General features: G+C 27.0%; 7 protein-coding genes across 9 annotated transcripts; 4 read left to right on the plus strand and 3 right to left on the minus strand.

Annotated features, from left to right (window-relative positions):
- Positions 1-1,886: 1,886 nt before the first annotated feature.
- Positions 1,887-5,176, minus strand: LOC108551582 (uncharacterized). The gene is made up of 7 exons (XM_017905811.1): positions 5,114-5,176; positions 4,892-5,030; positions 3,725-4,061; positions 3,357-3,598; positions 3,085-3,279; positions 2,658-2,933; positions 1,887-2,579 (listed from the first exon to the last, which is right to left on the minus strand). Exons 3-7 carry the CDS (start codon positions 3,870-3,872, stop codon positions 1,887-1,889), a joined length of 1,554 nt encoding a protein of 517 aa, XP_017761300.1. The 5' UTR covers positions 3,873-4,061; positions 4,892-5,030; positions 5,114-5,176.
- Positions 5,177-5,699: 523 nt separating this feature from the next.
- On the plus strand, positions 5,700-8,256 carry ICA69 (islet cell autoantigen 1-like protein). 2 transcript variants are annotated; one of them, XM_017905742.1, is made up of 6 exons: positions 5,700-5,972; positions 6,179-6,447; positions 6,551-6,893; positions 6,988-7,263; positions 7,346-7,952; positions 8,113-8,256. In XM_017905742.1, exons 1-6 carry the CDS (start codon positions 5,962-5,964, stop codon positions 8,230-8,232), a joined length of 1,626 nt encoding a protein of 541 aa, XP_017761231.1. In that variant the 5' UTR covers positions 5,700-5,961; the 3' UTR covers positions 8,233-8,256. The 2 variants fall into 2 exon arrangements, with proteins under 2 accessions (XP_017761231.1, XP_017761238.1); XM_017905749.1 differs by having other exon boundaries at positions 5,700-5,774; positions 6,185-6,447.
- A 605-nt stretch (positions 8,257-8,861) lies between these two features.
- Positions 8,862-12,251, minus strand: LOC108551445 (armadillo repeat-containing protein 8). Of its 2 annotated transcripts, XM_017905626.1 has the most exons (8): positions 12,142-12,251; positions 11,945-12,018; positions 11,284-11,734; positions 10,718-11,212; positions 10,355-10,646; positions 9,582-10,105; positions 9,229-9,395; positions 8,862-9,048 (listed from the first exon to the last, which is right to left on the minus strand). In XM_017905626.1, exons 1-8 carry the CDS (start codon positions 12,166-12,168, stop codon positions 9,012-9,014), a joined length of 2,067 nt encoding a protein of 688 aa, XP_017761115.1. In that variant the 5' UTR covers positions 12,169-12,251; the 3' UTR covers positions 8,862-9,011. The 2 variants fall into 2 exon arrangements, with proteins under 2 accessions (XP_017761115.1, XP_017761109.1); XM_017905620.1 differs by lacking the exon at positions 8,862-9,048 and having other exon boundaries at positions 9,143-9,395.
- A 479-nt stretch (positions 12,252-12,730) lies between these two features.
- Positions 12,731-14,202, plus strand: LOC108551638 (DNA polymerase delta subunit 3). Its single transcript, XM_017905871.1, has 2 exons — positions 12,731-12,841; positions 12,983-14,202. Exons 1-2 carry the CDS (start codon positions 12,773-12,775, stop codon positions 14,183-14,185), a joined length of 1,272 nt encoding a protein of 423 aa, XP_017761360.1. The 5' UTR covers positions 12,731-12,772; the 3' UTR covers positions 14,186-14,202.
- A 212-nt stretch (positions 14,203-14,414) lies between these two features.
- Positions 14,415-16,508, plus strand: LOC108551312 (toll-like receptor 7). Its single transcript, XM_017905439.1, has 5 exons — positions 14,415-14,448; positions 14,533-14,583; positions 14,763-15,850; positions 15,917-16,104; positions 16,209-16,508. Exons 1-5 carry the CDS (start codon positions 14,415-14,417, stop codon positions 16,483-16,485), a joined length of 1,638 nt encoding a protein of 545 aa, XP_017760928.1. The 3' UTR covers positions 16,486-16,508.
- Positions 16,509-17,490: 982 nt separating this feature from the next.
- Positions 17,491-19,613, minus strand: Bem46 (abhydrolase domain containing 13-like protein Bem46). The gene is made up of 6 exons (XM_017905669.1): positions 19,560-19,613; positions 18,805-19,117; positions 18,503-18,734; positions 18,234-18,427; positions 17,997-18,157; positions 17,491-17,763 (listed from the first exon to the last, which is right to left on the minus strand). Exons 2-6 carry the CDS (start codon positions 18,968-18,970, stop codon positions 17,491-17,493), a joined length of 1,026 nt encoding a protein of 341 aa, XP_017761158.1. The 5' UTR covers positions 18,971-19,117; positions 19,560-19,613.
- A 46-nt stretch (positions 19,614-19,659) lies between these two features.
- Pgls (6-phosphogluconolactonase) lies at positions 19,660-20,953 on the plus strand. Its single transcript, XM_017905684.1, has 4 exons — positions 19,660-19,781; positions 20,118-20,318; positions 20,404-20,687; positions 20,780-20,953. Exons 1-4 carry the CDS (start codon positions 19,661-19,663, stop codon positions 20,888-20,890), a joined length of 717 nt encoding a protein of 238 aa, XP_017761173.1. The 5' UTR covers position 19,660; the 3' UTR covers positions 20,891-20,953.
- Positions 20,954-23,019: the final 2,066 nt, after the last annotated feature.

Raw genomic sequence — 23,019 nt, forward strand, 5'->3', positions numbered from 1 at the left:
CATTTTCATCGAACATTTTTATCATGAAATCTATCCATATTTTTTAAACATTTTATCAGTACACCAGTAATGTACCATGTATAAGAAAAATTACATTTATTTCTTCGTTGTGTTCAAGAAAATCAAATTACATCATCAATATTTTGACACAACGAAGCTACCATAATATATACTATTCCTTTCTTTTTGTTATGATCCTATATGAACACGCACTTTTTTCCTTATGCTAATTAATTGATTAGATAACTGACGCGTTATACACGCCAACATGTAATTAGATGCCTGATCCAAATGTATATTCTAATATTGTATCAAAAGACAAAGTAACTGTTGCTTATGTCTCTAGTCAAAATTAATTACTTCTTTGTGTTTATGTGATTATAATAATCTTAATCAACTGAAATATAACAGAGGTCCCAATGTAATTGAATCTATATACCACCTGTTGTACGATAAAAAGAGATTTCAAGGACCAACTGGTCAAGAAACGCAATCTTCTGATAGCCTTGAAGATAAATTGTACCTCTAACACGATATGTATGTACTAAAAATTACTTTACTCTTTAATTTGATGAATCAGTAAAGACAATATTGTACAAGAGTACTGGACTAGAAATGGTTTGAGACTTTCATTAAAGTAAGTAAGTAATGCAACAGCATTGCTACTCATTATATTCCAAGTTTGCAAATAGTGCTTATATCTTTTAGGAAAGTAGAGATAAACATTCCCTAAACTCCCAGACTGCATAATTATATAAAACACAATCATTTATGTATAAAATACTAATAAAAAAAGTAAAATTCATTATGATATAATTGTAGGAAACAATTATAATAATTATAGGAAACAATTTTTGTTTAGCTTTGTCGACAATCATGAAACACATTTCTATGCCCATCTCTATGCAACAATAATACTGTTTTAAACAATAATTGAAATATTATAATTTAAATACTTCTTCCATGCATACTAATTCGTTGTATAACACAAAAAGTTAAACTGATATTAATTTTTCAGTCTTAACATAAATATTGTTGTCTGTTTTATTTGAGGAGCAATTTTCATAAATTTGTAACAAAATGCATTAATATAATTGTCTCTTATTAACCTTTTATCAGTGTTTATAGATTGAGTATGCATGGAGACAGAATAGACATTAAAATATAATAAAATAACAAATGAAGAAATATTTTAATCAGTAATTACTAATGTAAGTTATACTTACAAATAATCCTGTTAATACTTAGACTTACTATTTAATGTATAATTGGAATGAAACGACATAATTTGTATGTCGAAGTCAGGCAGTCTGGTTGTATGATGCAAAGTGTAAAAAATCGACAACTAAAAGGAAATTATCTTCATGGCAGCATAATATACAAGGCAACGATAATTTTATACAGGATTTTTAAATGTTTGGACATAAGACATTGTCTCAATCTTGATTACAATGTAGAGCTTTCTCATTAAATGTGAAATGGAATTTTATCTGCAGTTGCATTGAGTAACTGATTAATAATATAATTCCAAACTTACATTTCATTTTACGCACAAATGAGAAGAACATAGATGTAAAGGATGATAACAAAGTTGTTGTGGTCACTGTGCACTACTTTAACATTAAAGTGACTCTTACATATGTAATTTCAAACACATTCAATTTGGGCAAATGAGAAACAACGGAAATATTTCACTGATAAAACAATAAAATATTGTTTCATTCTTTTTTCCTTTCCTTAGTGTAAACAGTGAAAGAAGATTCAATATGATATTATGAAACTATCATCCCAAGGGAAACTTCTGTATTACATAACTGTTCCCAAAAGTCATTCACTGCAATGAGTCCAACATTTTCTAAGACATATGTATGTATTTTCAAATTCAATCAGGCAAAGCTGTAAGGATCAATAGTTTTACTAGAACAAGGTTGGACATCGTCAGGTGGTGGATGCCATTGTCCAGTCCACATGGCAGTACGATCCATAGCTATTTCTGCTGCTTTTTCCATATTGTTACTAGATGTACATTCCATTTCCCAGTGAAAACCATTTTTAGTCACTTGCATTGAACTAGATTCATCTATGCTACAATAGTCCTGTGCTTTATTATTCACTGGCATTTGTAAAGTTTTATTTCGAACTTGTATAGAACTATTGCCTCTATGCTCAGCACCAGGCCAAGGTCGGGATTGCTCTACCGACTGCAGAGGTAATTTCCGCGGAACTCGTCTAGGTTTATTATCTTCCAGAATATGACCACTATTGGTTTTGGTACTTATTAAATTTCCATCGCCTGTTGAACTACTATCACCTTCTCTCCTTCGTCTTCTTCTTCTCCTTTCAATATCGATATCACTTCTTTGAATATCTTCGTTATTTTCTTGGGAGTTTAAAAAGTGCTCCCTTGCAGAAGCCCAATGATCTTTTCTATTAGCACCTTGCTTGTATCTTGCATGATTATCATTACCATGATGGCCATTATTTGTGTTTGTATCACTGTCTGTATTTTGTTTCCTCGACTGTTGATTTTTAACAACCCATGAAGCAGGCCTTTTAGGACTACGTTCTTTAAGAGTAACCTGGAGAAATAAAATTAGAATTATCAGCAATAATATAAATATATTTGTAAGGAAATGATAAAAAGTAAAATTACTTACTCCAGAAGAAGAGGAATTATCAACAGGTTTATAAAGTTGTGTTGGTGTATGATTACGACTATCTGAACTCCTACAACTTGATCCACTGCGACCATGTATCCATGAAAGTAAGAAGGCAAAAATAGCACATGACAGTCCAAGCACTGCCGCAGCAGACAACTGGGAACGAGTGCGTTTTGGCACCCAGCCACCAGTATGATATTCCCATATAGAGCATGCTAATAATGCACTACTCAAGGCATAAGATAAGCCTATGCCAGTGAATATCCAAGCATTCTATAAGAGGTGATGTCTATCAGATACATCAGTGTTAAGATATTAAAGCACTACTAAATATATATAAACATATATAAAAAAGACTTATATTTTTAATCATGATATTAACCTCAACCAAGAATAAAATATTAGTAAATTATGGATTACTTACCAATTTTGCCCAATTGAAAGGAAAAACATAGATAACATGCGAAATATCAAGGAAGAGGAGTAATGCAGTGACCAAAAAACAGAAAACTGCTACAAAGATCATGAAACGCAGCCGCCCGACTAAAGGCAACATAAATAAGCTGACCTTGGCAGTGCCAGAGCTGCACAATGTTGCCAAACACGCTGCAGATGATATCTAGGCAAACAATTTAAAGTAACTTATTGTTTCAGAAATTGATAAATAAAAAATAATTGAAATACAATATTACTTACAAGTAGTAAAAGTCTAATAACACCAATAGCTGTTTTAAGATGCCCCTGTATGTCACAATAAAGGACCAAATGACTTGCTCTTGGCCAAGCCAAAGCATTTGAGGAAGAGCCATGGTGATCACCATAGCCATAATTACCATGATAATTAGCATGTGAGTCCCATGAGTGGACTGTTGAATGGACCCCTGGTGAATCCAGCTCCAAAGGTTGGGAGCTAATTTGCCCCCCTGTTCTACTGCCTGCTATTAATATCAAATAATGTATATATTTAAATGCTGTACTTTTTTTTTAATATTTTACATAAAAACACAATATTTTTTAGCAATCTTTATTAGAAATGATTTGCAATTTAAAAGCTATTCTCATACCAATATCAAAGTCCTGAATGTCCTCAGGTCTAGAATATGCAGAGGCTGGTAATTCCAGGTCACGAATCTCTTCTAAGAGAAGTACTTCTATCTCGTCGGCTGCATACAAGTCCGAAACCGAGTGAAGATGATGCTGAGTCTCGCTCATTACTTAGGCACACTCGATTGTTTACTCCTTCCTGCCTGCCGATGATCTTTCCTATTTGTTCCACTATTAACCACCATTCGTTACTCATTGAATTTAGTAACTGCTTTATTTGTTTGCCAGTCATTGTCTACACATATTGTGTGCCATCTCTTTTCTATAGGCAATACCATCCCTTGGCCTTCAGGCCACCTATAGGAATTAATTAATATTGCACTACAACAACAGGATAAATACTAGGATATTAATAATCCATTGCTAAATGATCCAACTGTGTAAGGATAAGGATCAAATTTTGAAGTAAAAGAAATAAACACAATTATAAATAAAAATAATTTATTCTATATAAGAACATAACAGCAACAAAGTGATAAATAAAAAGTAGTAAAATAAGGAGTAATATAATTATTTTAAACTATACATAAATCCAATTCAATAGATCAACAAAATATCTATTTTAATATAGTATTGAAACTACATTACATGTAAAAATATAAATTATTAACTATAACTATATATTTAAATAATAACTTATATGATAATAGTACAATATAAATTTCTAAATATTAAACATTGTTTCATTACAGGTTGGGACTTATGTTTCTATTATTGACAAATATAAGCAGATATTTCAAATATGCTTAATATTATTTACAGTATTAGCTTTAAACATTAATACAGAAAATAAAAATAAAATTAGTATATCATTTACGAAAAAATTACAAATAAAATATACTTTTACTAGTGTAAATCATTGTTTTTTCAATTTAAGAAATCTGCAGTATAAACGCGATAGAAATAAGAGAAAATTTTGTTACAAATTTTGCATTCTGTTTGACATCTAATATTAATATTAATCTAATGTATAAAAATAAACATAGTTTTCATGGTTAGTTGTTTTTATAAGAGAGTATCTATTAATTCTAAATCCACATGTGGTTGCATGTGACATCACATCGGGGTGTATTAAGTACAATGATCATCGAGTTCATAAATTCTCCGAAAGAACAATTGACACGTACCTCAAATTTGTTTTTGATGAACTAACACAGAGATCACATTTTTTCGGAAATTTTCATAATAAATTTTGTGACTGCCTGAAGAATATCCGCCATTGCCTTTTTGCTGTTTTTGCTCATAATCTATGCTCGTCACGACGACCTAGAAATAGCAGATGGAACTTGACCCTTTTTAACATTTGCTACTAATAAAATATGGGACAAATACATAAATTGTTTACTTACGATAAACAAACTTCTTTTCTGTATAGTTATTTATTTACACTATGAAAAAAGAAAAGAATTATAATTATATATTTAAAAAATACAATTTTTTAATTTACATGCTCTGTTAAAATTGTCAAGTTTTACGTTTTCTTCTTTTTAAAATATCAATATAGACAAATAAATTAGGAAAATGGTAACTAATTATAATAAATAAGAAATTAATTTGTTTTATTTTAACATCTGATCAATTTCAGTTATTTCAGTTTTTTAAAGTACATTTATAACTTTGAAGCTAGTATAATAATTTATCTGAAGATAAATCTGAATATTAATATTTCAAAGTTTAACTTATCATATATAATATTTACAGTTATATTTTCTAAATAAATTTTTTTAGGAAATTTTTTAAAGAGCAATCCTAAGTAATTGATTTATACAAAACTATTAATTTTCCTTATTCCAAATTTATAAAATAATAAATACTATATCTTTTAATAATGTTTCTTGAAAAATTGTTTCTTCTGTGGCATTGTTAATGCGCCTTGTTGTAGCTTCTGCATTGAAGTCGCATCCATTAAAATCTCACTTTAAGCAGTTCTTAGATGGACAATTAGCAATAGTAAGCTGTATGTCAACTCGATCTGTCAAGTTGACAGGAGAAAAATGTATCAATCTTTCTGTCAGTATTAAAATACACACACTTATTTTAATTATTATAAAAGTATTAATCATGCATGTTAAAGAAATATGATACTTATAAATAATTTGTTATTTTAAATCATACTTAGAAATCATTTGCGTCTTTTAGTTGTAAGCATTAACCATTATAACATAAGCATTCGCATTTCTAACCAGCGTCTTCCATCATGAATACATAGTAAGTTTTTTAATATTAATTTTTATAATATTCTCTTACTTTAAATAGTTTTATATTCGATAAAATACTGTTTTATTTGCGTAACATTAAACGTATTACTCGTAATTGATAAAATATCCACCCACACATTTATAATGATATTACTTTTTATAATTACTATTATTATTATTATTATTACTATATTTACTAATGATATTAATTTTTAGTAACAGAAATGGACCAGGTATATCAGGAAACACTTTTGACCGTTGGGTACAGAGGACCAATATGCATGATGATTCTACTATTACAAAAATGCAACATCAGTTTTGGGTTACTAAACAAGCTTTATCACGGAAGTTAGGAAAAAAGGAAGATGATTGTATAGTAGCATCTGATGCAGAATTGGATGCCAAGTTAGAATTGTTTCGCAGCATTCAAGAATCTTGTTCTTATTTGCAAAGAATTATTGACAAATATCAAGAAAAATTATGTGGTAAATTGTTATAACTCCAATCATTGTAAAATAGTGATAAATTTAATTAGAAAAAAAGAACATAAAGGTTATAAAAATAATTATTGCATTAAATTTTATACAGATCTTGCACAAGAAGAAAATGCAATGGGTCGGTTCCTTAAAGATGCTGGTAAACAAGATAAAACTAGAGCTGGTAAAATGATGACAGCAGTTGGAAAATCACTATCATATTCTGGTCAACAAAGACTTGCATTAAGAGCTCCACTGAGACGATTATATCAAGAAGTAGAAACATTTAGACAGAGAGCTATTGAAGATACATTGCAAAAGGTTCAAGCAATGGAGAAAGCTCGTACAGAGTACAGAGCAGCTCTCTCATGGATGAAAAATATTTCTCAAGAGTTAGATCCTGACACGTCAAAACAATTAGAAAGATTTCGTAAAGTCCAAACATGTGTTAGACAGTATGTACTGTTATTTATTTGTTAATTGATGCTAAAATTTAAATTTTACATATATTGAAATACTTCTAAATTTATAATTTGTTTATTGATCTAGGGGTAAAATAGCCTTTGATAACCTGGCTTTAGACTGTCTTCAAAAGGTAGATTTACTGGCAGCAGCAAGATGTAATATGTTTAGCCATGCTTTAGTTTTATATCAAAGTACACTTCTAAATTTCACTGAAAAATCTGCACAAGCATATTCTACAATAGCAAGCAGTTTTAAAGGTTATCAACGATACAATTTTATGGTAGTGCGAGAACTCGCTGAACCTTCAAGTAAATTAGCTCAAGAAACTGGAGGTGACGATGATGCTGATGAAAAAAACAAGTATATTTTATAAGAATGAAGAAATTTCAGCAAGTACTAATGATAGGAATTTACCATGTTTATAAAACATTTTTTATTATAGATTATCATTTTTTGATATGGATTATCATGATAATGTTGAGGAAGCTGAAGAAGTAATGTCAACTAAGAATATAATTGAAAATGACAAACACGATGAAAAACTACTGGATATTGAGTATGAAACACAAGACATGTTAGGATTGGAAGGATTAGACATAAATTCCAGTTCTTCAAATAATAGAATTACACAATCATCTTCTAATATAGAACATGAAAATCTCGATAAACTTTTTGAAAATTTAGTTTTAGATAACAATATTTCTCATAGTGATACTTCACGAGAAAAAAATCAATCTGAATTTGATAAAAAGTTTGATGAACAAAATTTAACAATGGACATATTCGATAAATCTGATACAAATTTTAATTTAGCTGATTTTTCTTCCTTAGAAGAACAAAATTCAAGAGAACAATCTCTACAATCACTCACATCCGAAAATATGGTACTTTTGAATGATATTCTCACTGATAAGCAAAATACTAATAGTGAATGGGAAGTAATATCGAACGATACATTTTTACCACCAGATATATTAAAACAAAGTTTAGGTGATGTAGCACTTGGTGTTGAACAGAAAAATATGCCTACTACCAACATGGGTGATAAAGTATGTACAAATTTTTGGTAATATTAAATATTAATAATTTTTATTAAAATTAAATTAGAAGTATTTAAGAAAAGCAACATTTCATAAAAATTAATTAAACTAAAAAAGAATTACTTGACAATTGTTAATTCTAATAAATTTTTATCATATTTTTTCTTAGAAAAAAAGTAAGACTGGCAAATCTAAAGGTAATTCCTGGTTGGATTTATTTGCTGAATTGGATCCTTTGGCTAACAATCCAATGGAAAATCTTTCCAGTGACAGTAATGCATCTGCTTAATTTTTTAAAGTGCTTAAAATTATATTCTCATGACATGGTTAGTTGCTATTTATAGCAACAATTAAAAAGATATTTTTATTTTCTTCAAATAGTAATAATGCTTAAAGCATTATCTATTTCTTACATTTGCATTGATATTTCATATCTATTATGTGAATTTCATCATTCCAGATTTACTAAATCTAATAAAAAGAGTAAAATGGTGGTAAGAATCAAAAATATTTAAATTTAATGTATAACTTTCCAAGCTCCATACCAAAAATGTAAGATTCATGATAGTTTATAAAATACTAGTTGCATACTTTTTTCAAATACACTAAAAAAATTTCTTTTCTGTGATGATAAATAAATACCAACTTTCCTATCTGCATTTATATAACAAAATATATTTAAATTATGTTTAATGTTAAAGTATATTAAACAAATACTTGTAATTTGTTATCATTTCACAGTCTGAAATTTTAAAATCAATTTCTTTAATATTATCATTGTATCAAACAATTCATGTTTAGAAAATGTATAATAGAATTATTACATTATTTCTTCTTTTTTTAATATACTGAAATATTGCATACTACTTTTTTTTTAAATAAAATAAATACAACATAAACAGATTACATTGTCAGGGATATTGTTTTTGTATGTTTTCTATATAAATATAAAATGCTTATGCATTAACAAAATATAGAATCACAGTGTAACACCAAAATATAATTATATTTCACATATAAAAGAACTCTAAATCAAAACCTAACTTTCATCAATAACACATTTGAAATTTAAGCATCATAGAATTGTGCCATAGCAGTTCTGACCCTGGAACAAAACAAATGTATATTAAAAATTGAAAATGTACAAGAGAAAATATTTTTATATTGATTATATTAAAATGTAATATCTTATTGAATTATTATAATTTGCAAGAATATTTAAGAATTATTTTTAAGCATTTTTGAGTGCAAATAGAAAACAAAATTCGTAAACTGTTTATCATACCTATCAAATAATTGAAGATCCTTGCTATGACGTAATTGTTGTAAAATACGATAAAAGCCTAGTTCTTTTAAACGTGTTTGTCGTTGTGCAGCACCAGGCTCCTCCCTCCAAACTAAGTTGCACACACAAAAAACTGCGGCAACTTGTAGCTTTACATTACTATGCATCTAAATCAATACCATAAGTGTTATAAATTTCTACTATTACTTCGATAACGTGTTATTTAAATATAATCAATAAATTATATAAAAATCATAAAATAATGGAAAATATATGCTGTATTATTCTAAAGAATAAAAATAAGACCTAAAAAGATAAATTAAAAAATGAGGAAGTAAAATTTGTTTACAAACCATATAATCCATAAGTTTCTTAAGCACATCCTCATTAGCCATAATATGATCCTTTGCTCGATTCCCATCAGCTACATTTGCTAAAATACAGAGAGCTTGCTCCTTTACATCTGCCGGATGTCTTGGATCTTCTAAAACTAATATAACAGCTTGCATAACGTGTGCAGCGTGTTCTCCCATTATACGATCTATATGAGCTTTTGTAGAGAGCAAGTTTCGTAATAAACCTAATGTCTTCATTAGAACCGGTATATTTTTATCTGCCAGAAGACAAAAGATCTGATCGGTTCCCAAACATTGTAGAATTTGCAATTTTACTTGTTGTTCGGCTTGAAAAGCCACGTTCATCAAAGCCCAGATTCCGTTTAATCGCAATGCCGGTGTACACCGCTTTGTAAGTGAGCATAATAACTCTATTCCTCCGGATTCAAGAATCGGTTCTTTACTTGGACTAAATTCCAATAATAAGTTACATAAAGTACTCGAGGCAACAGTTAATAAATCAACTTCACTTTCACCTCTACCTACATAATACAATTATATTAATCATTAATAATAATAAACACTATTAATAATATACTTTGATTAAAACTTTTTTTACTCTAAATTTACATAACGCTAATTACAAAAAATATACAAAGGGATAAAAAATTTTCGGGAATCGTATATAATTTAAGCAATACAATTTTATATAGTTAAAGTGGAATATAAAATATCTTATAGTTTTGTACAAATTGAATTGTTTAAATGATAATTCATGAATTATATTTTACCTTCCAATCCTTTATCTGCTCCATGTAACAATTGCATAAGTGGTCTCCAAACAGCATGATCTTGAAAAGTTGTTCGGAGTTGTTGAACACTTCGGGAAAGAGAATGTAGGCACCTAACTGCTGCTAAACGTACATGCGAACCACCCGGATCTTGAAGGCCTGCTACCACCTGCTCCATAAGACTTTCTGTTTCAATAATACGTTTTCTAATATCTTCATCATTAGCACTAAGAGACGCAATTGCCCTGAAAGCAGCTTGTCGCATATCTTGCGTTAATGTTGCATCTTGTACCTGAGAAAATTGTTAACAAAATATTAACAATGGCAGACATAAAATAAGTATATGTATATAAATATACTCACATGTGGATGAGGTCGTAATAACTCTGCTAGCGTAGGAATTAAATGATTACTAATGGAAGCTAAACGTTGCAATTCTGTATTAACTTCAGTAAGAAAAGCCAAAGTTTCAGCTGCGGCTACTCTTTCACGAGGTGGATGATCTTGATGACAAAGACGCACCAAACAAGGTAAAGCACGATATATAATCCTTGAATCTTTGTATAGTAAAACTCCAGTTCTATGCATATATGTAACACATCTTGCAGCTTCAAGTTGAATCAACGAACTTTTCTCACGGCCCATTAACTGTCCTAATGCTACAGGTACAAGCCTACCCTGTGGTGTATTACTGGTAGTTGCTGATGCAACCATAACACATACCCTATAATTCTTATGACACATATTTGCCAAGCATGCTAAAGCTGATAACTGCACATCAGGTAATGGAGAATCCAACTGCATTGCTAATGTTTCTACTGCACCTCCTTTAGATAAAGCATTTTGCTCTTCTGTTGTCTAACAGAAAATATCTGAATTAATTTTATATATTATATAATAAAATATGTTTGATTTTGTCATCCTTTTACCTTACATGCTGTTGTTAAAATTGTTGCTACACAAATTTGACAAGTAACAGATTGATTTGCTAATGATACTAATCTTGGTACCAATGCAGGATCCTGATATATCGAATGAACTGGGGCTGCTGAATGTTGAAATACTGTTCTCAAACAACGCAAACATGCTTCATTTAATAAATCTGTTACTTTTGGTTTTCCTTCTAAAGGAGTTTCTGTGACAGGTGTAGATAATATAACCTGAAAAAGCAATGGCACTACACCAAGATCTATAAGTGCCAGTACATGCTGATCTGTTCCTTTAGCTAAAGAACCTAAAGTCACTGCAGCCTCAAGCCTAATATTGTCTCCAATTCTGTCTGATGAATCTCCAAGAAGTTGTAACAAACGAGGTACTACTCCTTGTGCTATTACAGATCCTTTTTGTCTATTACTCCCAATTACAGAATTTTTTAGACATCTAGGAATGATAAAAAGAAATTAATTATAATTAGTATACATGTTCAATTACATAAAAATTAACAAATTAAAAAAAGAAAATAACAAAAATTAAGATTACTTTAATAATATTACCTTTCTAATACTTCTTTTACACCATGTATTACAGTGATTTTAATAAATAATGACCTTTAGTAAACAAGTTTAGAGGTTAAGTACAATTTGTACTCACATAATAGCTTCTAAGCATTTTTGAGGATCCAGCGAGTATAGTTCATCGATGTAACTTCTCGAGCTCTCAACATCCTTTGACACAATTGAATAATCATGTAATTTTCAGAATTTTCTACTTATTGTATAAAAATGGTATGATTAAAAGTAAAAAAGAAAACAATAACGCGTTTTGCCTTTTCAATATTATTCACCTACCATGAATGGTTGCATCACTGACACCATACTTCTTTCCTTTCGGTTTTACATAAAAATATTGCAGATATTCACTTAAAATAATTCTGTACCATATAATAAACTACCACGAGGAATCGTTAATTCAACAATCGACTTTGTTTGTTATGTGAACACTCCCCGTTTCATTTGATATAATTTGTGTTCAAAAAATATTTTCACCAGAATAGTGTTGCCACTACTATATAATTATGGTATTATAATATTTAGCAAAATTCAATCTTTTAAATTTTTTTATGTGAATGTAAATTGTAAACTACTATAATCGTACAAATTGTCTTTATTAGCGAATCTAATTATTTATATAACAATTAATATATATTTTAATATTTGTCATTATTCATCACATAAATTTTTAAAATAGAAGAATTAATTTTATTTAGTATATAATTATTTTAATAAAATGAATTTATCTTTAAAAAGTTAAACATTCTTTTGATTGTTTATTGTTTATAATATAGTAACCTTTATATAATTGGTAATCTTGAAAACGTAAGCAATTTACGCGCATTTATTAAGAAAGGGTATTTATTTAACATTAAATTGTGTATTTGTTATAAAAATATTTTTTGTCCGTCAAAAAAATTAATTAAATATGTTTCTGGAATCATTACACAAATATTTAGATATCGTGGCAGGATATATATTCGATGAGGATAAAGTGGTAAATATTGTACACACTTTTGATTCCTCATTTTGCACTATTAAACTTATATTGATTATTATATTGATTATATTGATTATCTTCAATATTATTTTATAAAAATGTTCTGAAAATTATTTTAAATATTCAAAATAATTGTAGGTAACGTATAAATGGTTAAGTAAAGAATTGGAAGTTCATGTTAATATTTCAAAACAAATTTTATGGGAATTTTGGCACAAATATAAAGAGGAGAAAGATTTTGATTGTACTTTTTTATTAATGGGGATTTTGCATGATAATGGTATGCGTATTGAAGTCGTAAGAAGTAAAGATCTATTAACAGCAAAAGAAAAATATAGTAAAATTATTTGCAAGCATATTTATAGCCTTCAAAAAGTATTACCTGAAATACAGATACTTGGAAATGTTGAAAATGGAGATATTAAATTCAGTGCAATTAAATGTATTGAGAACAATGAACGTAGTGACGAAGAAATGCATATATTTCGTTGGAATGCTAGGTCAAATGAAAATAAACCTGTACTTGAAGAAAAGGTACAGTCAATATCTAAGACAAATAAAGTAGAAAAAGAAAACAGTTCAGAAGAAAAACAAATTGTTAAAAAGAAAAATGCTGAAAGAAAAGGTTTTGATAATTTGTTTGGGAAAGCCAGTAACAAACAAAAGGATCCATCTGTGCCACCTAGTTCAGAAAAAATGGAAGTGGTTTCTTTTGATCAAACAAAACAACCATCTAAAGATGTTACTCTTAAGTTTTCAAAGAGCATTAAACAAAAAGATGGACTTAGCAACTTCCTTCAACCAAGCAAGAATCAAACAAAAATTGTAGAAACTGTGGATGAGGATAAAATTTCAAGTTCCATAGAAAAGAAAATTACAGAGAAAACAACTACTTTAAAAAATAATGATAAACAAAAAAAGACTGTACGCGGTAAAAAACGTACTAGAAGCAAGGAGACTAATAACACTGTAAAGAAGCGAAAACGTATTACAATTTGTAGTGATTCTAGTGGTACAGAATTGTCTGATAAGGAACAAGAACAAGAATTAGAACTACCACCTTCACCTGAGAATTCTTCTTTTATAAGGAAACGTTCTGTTTCTCCACCACAAGTCAAACATGAAAATGGAAAACGTAAGATTTTAAAAATAGTAGATAAAACATTTGAAGAAGATGGTTTTCTTGTAACAAAAAAAGTACATGTTTATAAAAGTTGTTCTGAAGATGAATCAGAAACCATAGAAGCAAAGGAACCTATAGTACCTGAATCACGTTCAGAAGTCAAAGGAAAGAAAAACTCAAAACAGACATCTCTAACAAGTTTTTTTAAAAAATTATAGCATATTTCATTGCTTAGATTGCATGCTTTATAATTATATTTATTTATTTTAATAACAATACTATTTTTTTTATGTTTAATAAAATTTATGAAACAAAATCAGTTTAATTTTTATTTAAAAATTATAATCATCTTCTGAATCTAGATGATATAGATATATATTCACTTGTTAAATACAGTTATCAGATATGTTATCACAACTGATGCTAAATGCATGATACACCCTAACTATGAGTAATAGTAATCTTGTAGTGATTGTTCCAAGTATAAGGTGTTTTTAATATAAATAATAATTTAATAAAATGTCTTTTTATTTATATCTATTTACATTCTGTTTCTTATGGACAGTACAGAGTTCTACATGTGACATATGTTCAACATGTTCGTGTTCAGTTCTAAGTAAGTAAAAATTTCATCTTTGTAAGATATAACTTAAAAAAACTTTAAATAAAATTATATACTAATTACATATGTGAATTATAAAATCTGTATTAATTTGTATTAATATCTGTATTTCAAATGTAATTATTTTTCACTTAAATATTAAATGTTAATGAATTATATTTTATATGTTACAGTAAATGAAGAACTACAAATTAATTGCTATGGAAAACATTTGAGAAATAATGATATGCTTAATTTTGATTTATTAACATTAAATAATTATCAAGTATTGAACAAGCTTATTTTATCAAAAAACAATATAGTTAATTTATCTAAAAATTTATTGAAAAAGTTAAAATTTTTAAAAAGTTTAGATTTATCTGAAAACAATATGGAAGAAATATATACAACAATATTTATGGACTTGAATAACCTTGAAGATCTAAATCTTTCTCAGAATGCATTAAGAACTTTTGATGACTCCCTACTGGAAGTACTTCCTGCATTATTGACATTAAACCTTAGTTATAACAATATCAGTTCAATAGAGCATATAATGAACAAAACTACAACACAGATCAATACACTTAATCTTTCTCACAATAACATATTCAGTTTACCTGAACAGTTCTCTAAATCATTATTACATCTGCAATATTTAGACCTGTCATTTAATAGAATTCATTCTTTGCAAGAATGTAATCTAATACATTTATCTTCTTTAAAAGTAATTTATATAAATAATAATTTTCTTCTTCTACTAAACATGCAGATATTACCAAAGACATTAGTTGAATTACATTCTGGATATAATCAAATTACAAAAATGCTATATAACACGCATTATATTCAAATATTGAATATAGAATACAACAAAATTTCTGAAATAGATACAAATTTAACAACAGATAGTTTACAATATTTGAATATTAGTGGAAACATGTTATCGAGTTTCCCAAATATGTTGTTTGAAAATTTGAAAGTTTTAGACATATCTAACAATAAATTAACTTATATTCCTGAAGTGATGTCTGTTAAAAATTTCCCATTACTGATTCACCTTGATGTTAGCAAAAATCCTATTCAAAACTTAACAATTCACTCTGATTTGAAATTAAATTTGTTTATTGTAAATAATATGGATATGTTGGAAATTATTGATGAAGATACATTAATAAATTTAAGATCACCATTGAAAGATTGTATCAATCTTATCATATCTAATAACAAAATGTTATCTTTCATTCATGAAGATGCTTTCAAACATATGAATTTATGTTCAGTAAGTTATAAATTTTATTTTAAAATATATTTTAAAATTAAGTAAATAATTTTTTGTTATTATTAGTTAGATTTGAGCAATAATCAACTTTCGTATGTGGCACAAAAGCTAATTTTACATAATTGTACTTCTGTAACATGTAGAATTAATCTACAAGGAAATCCATTTAAATGTAATTGTGCCTTACAATGGATGCTAAATGACTTGATTCCGAAACTTTATTCTGCTCATCCTCATCTATTAGATGATTTGAGGTATATATTTTAAGAAAATATTATTAAATATTAATTCATTATTGTAAAATTAAATACAACAAAGGTATATTAATTATTTATTACATTTTGTTGCATCATGTAAGGTGTTCTTGGCCTTTACAAATATCAGATATGAGAATGGTACATTGGTATGGATGGAAAGATCAAATTTTTTGTACTAATGAATCAGTTTTTAATGAAAATCTTTCAATGAATGCTGCTGGTGTAGTAACTCATGAGATGATAAAACTTGATTCTAGTCCTGGTTTACTAGTTGCTGTAGGAATAGCTACAACTGTATTAACAATTTTGATAATAGTGGGCATTATATGGACACAAAGAATAATCATGAAAAAAAGAAGAGTCAATAGAAAGTTTTAAAATTCATTATTTTTTAATATGCAAACCTTTTTGTTCTTTTATATATTATTTTTAATTAAAAGAAATTTCTTAAATTGTTAATGCATTGATATTTTACAAGACCATTTCTAAAATTATCAAAGTAATTTAAATAATAGCAAACAACTTGTATTGTTTTTTAAGTTGAAAAATTAAATAATAAATCATAATAAATTACCTTTTGAACTAATTTAAAATATAAATATTATCATTCATACAGACATTAGTCATTTTATAAGATTGACAAAATTACTAACGAACACGCTATTAAATATTAGTAATGTTACAAAAATATAAACACTATTAGATACATCAGCTAAAAAAATTCGGAAATTTTTTTTAGCATTGTATAATATAACTATCATGTCGATATTTGTTTCCCATTAAATTTAAATGTTATTAAAAATATGGTCATGAATAAAATATTTTTAATATACAATGTATGTATAAATAAATATGTATGAATACGTATATAGCAATACATTTATCAAAACATGAAAATAAATGAATAAATAAATAAATATACACACATTCCCACACATACATGTGCGCGCGCGCTCACATACGCAGTTAATTTTTCGACGAAAATAGTTAACGAAGTCTATTCGAATATTTTCTAAATCTTATAACTACTTACCAAAATACCTTAAATATTGGTAGGAAGTTTTATTAAATTATTTGCCAATTTTAATCAAGATAGATTCTTAAATTTTACAATTCAATGATTTTACGTATCATTTGCAATGTTCCTATTTTAGTATTTTAATATACATTCTAATAAAATATTTTGGTAGAAGATTAATTATTATTAATTACAAACTATATTATCTTTGTAATTAAATTGACTGATCACAATAAAAACTGATAATGTATTCAGATACATTAATCTATGCTTTTATTATTTGTTACAATATACTGACCTAATATTGAACGATCTTAAAAATATAGTCATCGCTTTGAACGTAAAGTGAGCTTTGCAATTTGCAATTATATATCATCTATTTGCCAGTGACTAGATGTCACTTGAACTGGAGGATTTTCTCTTAATTCATTTAAAAAATTACAGATATTTTCATAATAGCGTGGTTGATACCACGTTTCATTGTGTGTACCTCCAGTGATTGTAAGTATCTTTTTATACGGACTTTTACAGTTCTTATAAAGATCTTGCATCATACGCGGAGGTACTAAAGTATCCGCCAGGCCAGAAATAAATAACGTAGGCACCATTACCGATCGCATTTTGAGAATGGATAAATACTATAATACAAAATGCTTGTATGAAATTATTTTAATACAAAAAATTAATACGTTCGCTACCACACCAAGAAAACTGTCTACTACAAGACATACTTTTTTTTCAAGGTTCTGCAAAATATATAATAAATTTATATCTATGTACGATTAAAATCTAATAAATGTGAACAAGAAGCATTAAACATATGTGATGCTAGTAACGAACGTATTAAACTGTAAAAAAAAGGTCATATTACCTTATTTTTATACAAAAAAAGGGGTAAATATTGCAAACATTTTAATCCAAAAAGTAATGCTGCCATATCAGGAATACTAGTAAAAGTATTCTCAAGAATTAGACACCAAATTCTTTGTGAATTTTCTGGTTTTGTAGCTAAATTAATGGCTACAGCTCCACCTATAACAATATTTAAATGCAACAAACATATAACACATGCTCTTTATCAAAAATAATTAATTTAAAATATATATACCTAATGATCTACCAAATACAATTATTTCATTTGTATTTATATCAGTTCTACTAGATAAATAATCAATTCCTGCTCTAGCATCCATATATAATCCCTCTTCAGATGGCGAACCTTGTGATAAACCATAGCCTCTGTACTCTAACATTAAAATATTACATTTAATAGTATGATATAATCCAACTGCATTTTGTAATCTGAAATAATTCTAGAATTATTATTTTATATTTTAAAATAAAATTATATAACATAAGATACTAAAAATTACTGACCTATGTCCTACATTACCAGCATTGCCATGAAGAAATAGCAAAGTAGGCACCTTTTTTGCTTTATCTTCTGGTTGAGAAATAAAAAACATGTGTATCATTATACCATCTTCTGATTTAGTATAAATACTTTGATAAGGTAATTTAAATATTGAAGGTGCAGGAACATATACCCGAGAATTAGCTGGTAACTCTGGACGATATACAAGTTGATCTTCTCTATGATATAACATACCTATAATCATAAATGAGGATATGAACTTATTAGAATTATAAAATTTTATTATAAATATTAATAAATTTACCTGTAATGGCAAAACAAAGTAGGAAAAAAGCAGAAATTCCACCATACAGCCAGTATAGGAGAAAACAAGCAAGTATATAAGTTCCAGAGAAAGCCCAACATTTTATAACTATATTTCCTAATAAACGGATGGGTTTACTGCGAACAAGTCGCATATAAAATGACATGATTGCTGTATTGTATTTTCAAAAAATTAATTAATAATCATCTAAAGCACTTCTACAGTCACTAAGTTTGTGATATTGTGCATCTTGACTTGATCATAATATTTCACTGAATCAAAGTATTCCAGTTATCATTAGAGATCTTATAACCTAAAATTTGTATTAAAATTTATTTTATAAACATAATCCACTTCATAAAATATTGGATTTGAATTGACAAATAAATGCATTTAGCTTTTTAAATAAATTTATTAAATCATAGTTTACATAGTATAAGTAAAATAGCTTCAATTTGTAAAAAATTTGGAAACATCGAATGGTAATTGGTATCGTTGCTATGTGTTCAAATATAGATTATATCAATAAAGCATGTAAATATTAAATACAAATTACGGATAAATTTTTTATAATAAATGATATATTTCAAAATGAAATTTCATATTGATTAAAAAAACATTTATATACAAAAACGACTGGTAGCGCAATCGTAGTAACATTTAGAAGATGGTATTGTGAGTTTATCACGTGTCATCGTGAATGTCCAATACTATATTCTGATTACAGTTAACCGATGCTATATAACTAATACTACCTTACATCTTTCTACTCATCACGAGTTTCACTATTCGTATAGAGTTCCTCGTTTATTTACAGTTTCAAATATAAGTGCTGTTTAAAAATTGCTCATAAATAATGGAGAAAATACTAGTCGAATCTCAGGATGGACCTGTAGTGTCATGTTTATCTAACCTTCTTCAAACGAGTGCCGATGAGGCACTCGCAAGTCGTGATATATTTAAAGTTGGATTATCAGGTGACATGCCTTAAATAAATATTAATTTGATTTATTATTTCTAAAATATTACAAAAAGAAATTAATTATATAAATTCAAATATACTTATAAAATACATATTAAACAAAAACTAACTGTAATATTTCTGTTTAAAATACATACATATTTATAGGTTATACATGCTGTAAAAAATTGTATAATTAAAAATTTATATGTATATATTTTTTAATTTAATTGTGACATGCACTATTGTCGTTTCAATATAGTATATTTTTATAATTTTTGAAACATAAGAATTATTTCTTAGACTGACATATTAATCTAGTAGTAAAGTATAAAATGCTTATTTCTCTTAGGGGGGTCATTGGTACAGTTATTGGCTCAAAGCTTACCTAACATTTCGACTGATTGGAGTAGATGGTATTTCTTCTTCTGTGATGAAAGAGTTGTTCCTTTTGATAGCAGTGATTCTACTTATGGAGAATATAAGTCAAAGTTAATTGGGAAGATACCAACAACTGAAGATCAGTTTATAAAAATTAACCCTGATCTGTCTGGTAAAATAACATGTTTCAATTTATCTCTACTCTGTTTCTTCGTAAAATGTCACATGTATAATCACACTAACAATAATAATTATAGCTGAAGATGCTGCAAAAGATTACATTAAGAAGATGTCTGTATTTTTTCCTCCTGATCGTGTTCCATGTTTTGATGTGCTTCTTTTGGGATTGGGTCCAGATGGACATACATGTTCCCTTTTTCCTGGTCATAAGCTTTTAAATGAAGCAAGCTTATGGGTATGCCCTATTAATGATTCGCCTAAGCCACCTCTATCTCGTATTACTTTTACTCTTCCTGTGATAAATAATGCAAGGAGATGCATATTTGCTATTACTGGATCTAGTAAAGCTGAAATTGTTAAGGTGACTATCTCATTGAAAGTTAAAAGGAAGTAATTTTTAAGTTTTACTTTATATAAAAAATATATTTTTATATTTAATATTTAATATCTCAGAAAATTTTGCAAGATAGAGAAAATTTACCAGCTGCTCGTGTGCGACCATACAATGGAGAATTATATTGGATCCTAGATGATGATGCTGCAAAATTGTTAGAAATGGCTTAAACAGCATATTCAATGAAATTAACTAAGACATTCCATATTGATATTATGTCCTAATGTTCAGCAAATTTCTTGGACTTACTTTTGTAAACATATGTGCATCTTATTTAAGATACCTAATAGAAAAATAATTAAATAATAGCATTTTTTGTAATTTATTACTCAAATACTGATACTTGTTTATTTTGATGTTAGTATCATTTAAAATATATTAGGTTATTGTGTTATTCATATTTATATAATTAGTATCTAATACTTTATTTTTTCATTCAAATTTGTAAACTATAATGAATATAAAATACAAAAAGCTAAAGCATTTTTACATCACATTGCTGTATTATTATTATTATCATCAAAGCACAATTTATATTTTCGTATTATTTTAATAAATTTACAAAATCATATAAAATAGAAATGGTAAGAAAATTTTTTAAATAATATATGAAAGTAAGTCAATTTTATTTCTGGAATAAAAAAATACACCTTTAAAGAGCATATAAACATTTAGCAATATTTTTTTTTATTTAGATATAACAAATATGAAAAATAAAAATATAGTAATGATAATAAATATATATAATATAATACGATTTAATTTTTAAATTATTTTTCAATTGAAAGTAAATTATAAATATATTAAAACCAAATAAACGATTTTACTTCTTAATTTTGTTAAATTACAAAGTTTAGTACACAGAATATTAGAATTAAAATAAAGCTATAAAAAATTAAAATTTTTGAAAAGATATACTTATGAAATGAATATATTTTTATTATTTATACCATACTATAAATAAAATAATATATAACACGTTTTCGCAACAATTTCTATTTAATTCTGTATAGATTAAAAAATAATTAATGAAGTAATTATATGAAATTTTTATGGGATTATATTTCATTTGTAAGAATGAATATTATAATCACTATCATTTTAAATACAGAAGTAAATAGATGTATTTAATATAAGTTGAATAAAGAATTGCGTCATTTGGCGGTTTATAAAAACATTCTTTGGTGATTTACATAAAATTAATAAATATAGATAAATAGGTATGCAGCAGATTACTTATATACAATGAACATATTTTTGTATAATATTATATAAAATTAATATCATTAACATATATATGTAATTTAAAGTAGAAATATCGTTTGCAATATATACTTAAAGGACAACATCTACTATCACTCAAATTTAGTAAACAGTGTTATTTTCTTAGGAACTAAAGTTTTTTATAATAATTTAATAAATTATGTTTATTTTTTTTACAAAATCTTAAATGTACAATGGATATCAAATCATAAAAAAAATTTAAAAGCTATTAATTCACATTCGTCATTTTCTAATAATTCACATTTCGTCATAATATTAACTAAATAATGTTGTAAAATATTTTAATTGTATACAGTATGATAAATAACTTCTTTACAATTGTTTTAAGTTCACATGAATTATTTACAAGATTCTACTTGGAAATACATCAAACAAATTACATTAAAATTAAAAATATTCAATTATATATTTCTACATAATGTACCTAATATATAAATGCTATAATTATTTATGAAAAAAGATTTCGTAATTTTTAATTCATTTACTTCCATTAGATTACAAAGAGAAAAAAAAAAAGAAAAAAAAAATATATATATTTGCAATATATATATAATGAAAAAGTAAGGATGTCGCTGAGTTTAAGAAATCATACGTGAAAGTAATGTTCGTTGAAAACTGAATTGCAAAACTATTATTCTTTATCATCATACTCAACACTCATAACTATTTTTGTGATTATTTTGAAGAAAAAAGTAAACAAGCATGGATATACTTGTTAATACTATATCATCGTGTACTTCTCTACATGAAGCCTAAATGTACATATTTATAATACACGTAAGATATACAATTGTTCTCAAGATTCAGTAATTAGAGAATTATGTCTGAATAATATGTGTAACATCAGAGTAATATCGAGAGTGAAACACTCGGTTATAGAACAAGTTTAAAACATAAATTATAACATGTAAATGTGCAGTTTTTGCAATAATTCATAGCATAATACCATGACATTAGCGAATTCATTAGTATCATTATCATTATTATTATAATTATTAAAAATAATTATTAACAT

The sequence above is a fragment of the Eufriesea mexicana genome, unplaced genomic scaffold (assembly GCF_001483705.2).
Source record: "Eufriesea mexicana isolate 0111107269 unplaced genomic scaffold, ASM148370v2 scaffold474474898, whole genome shotgun sequence".
Lineage (NCBI taxonomy): Eukaryota > Metazoa > Arthropoda > Insecta > Hymenoptera > Apidae > Eufriesea > Eufriesea mexicana.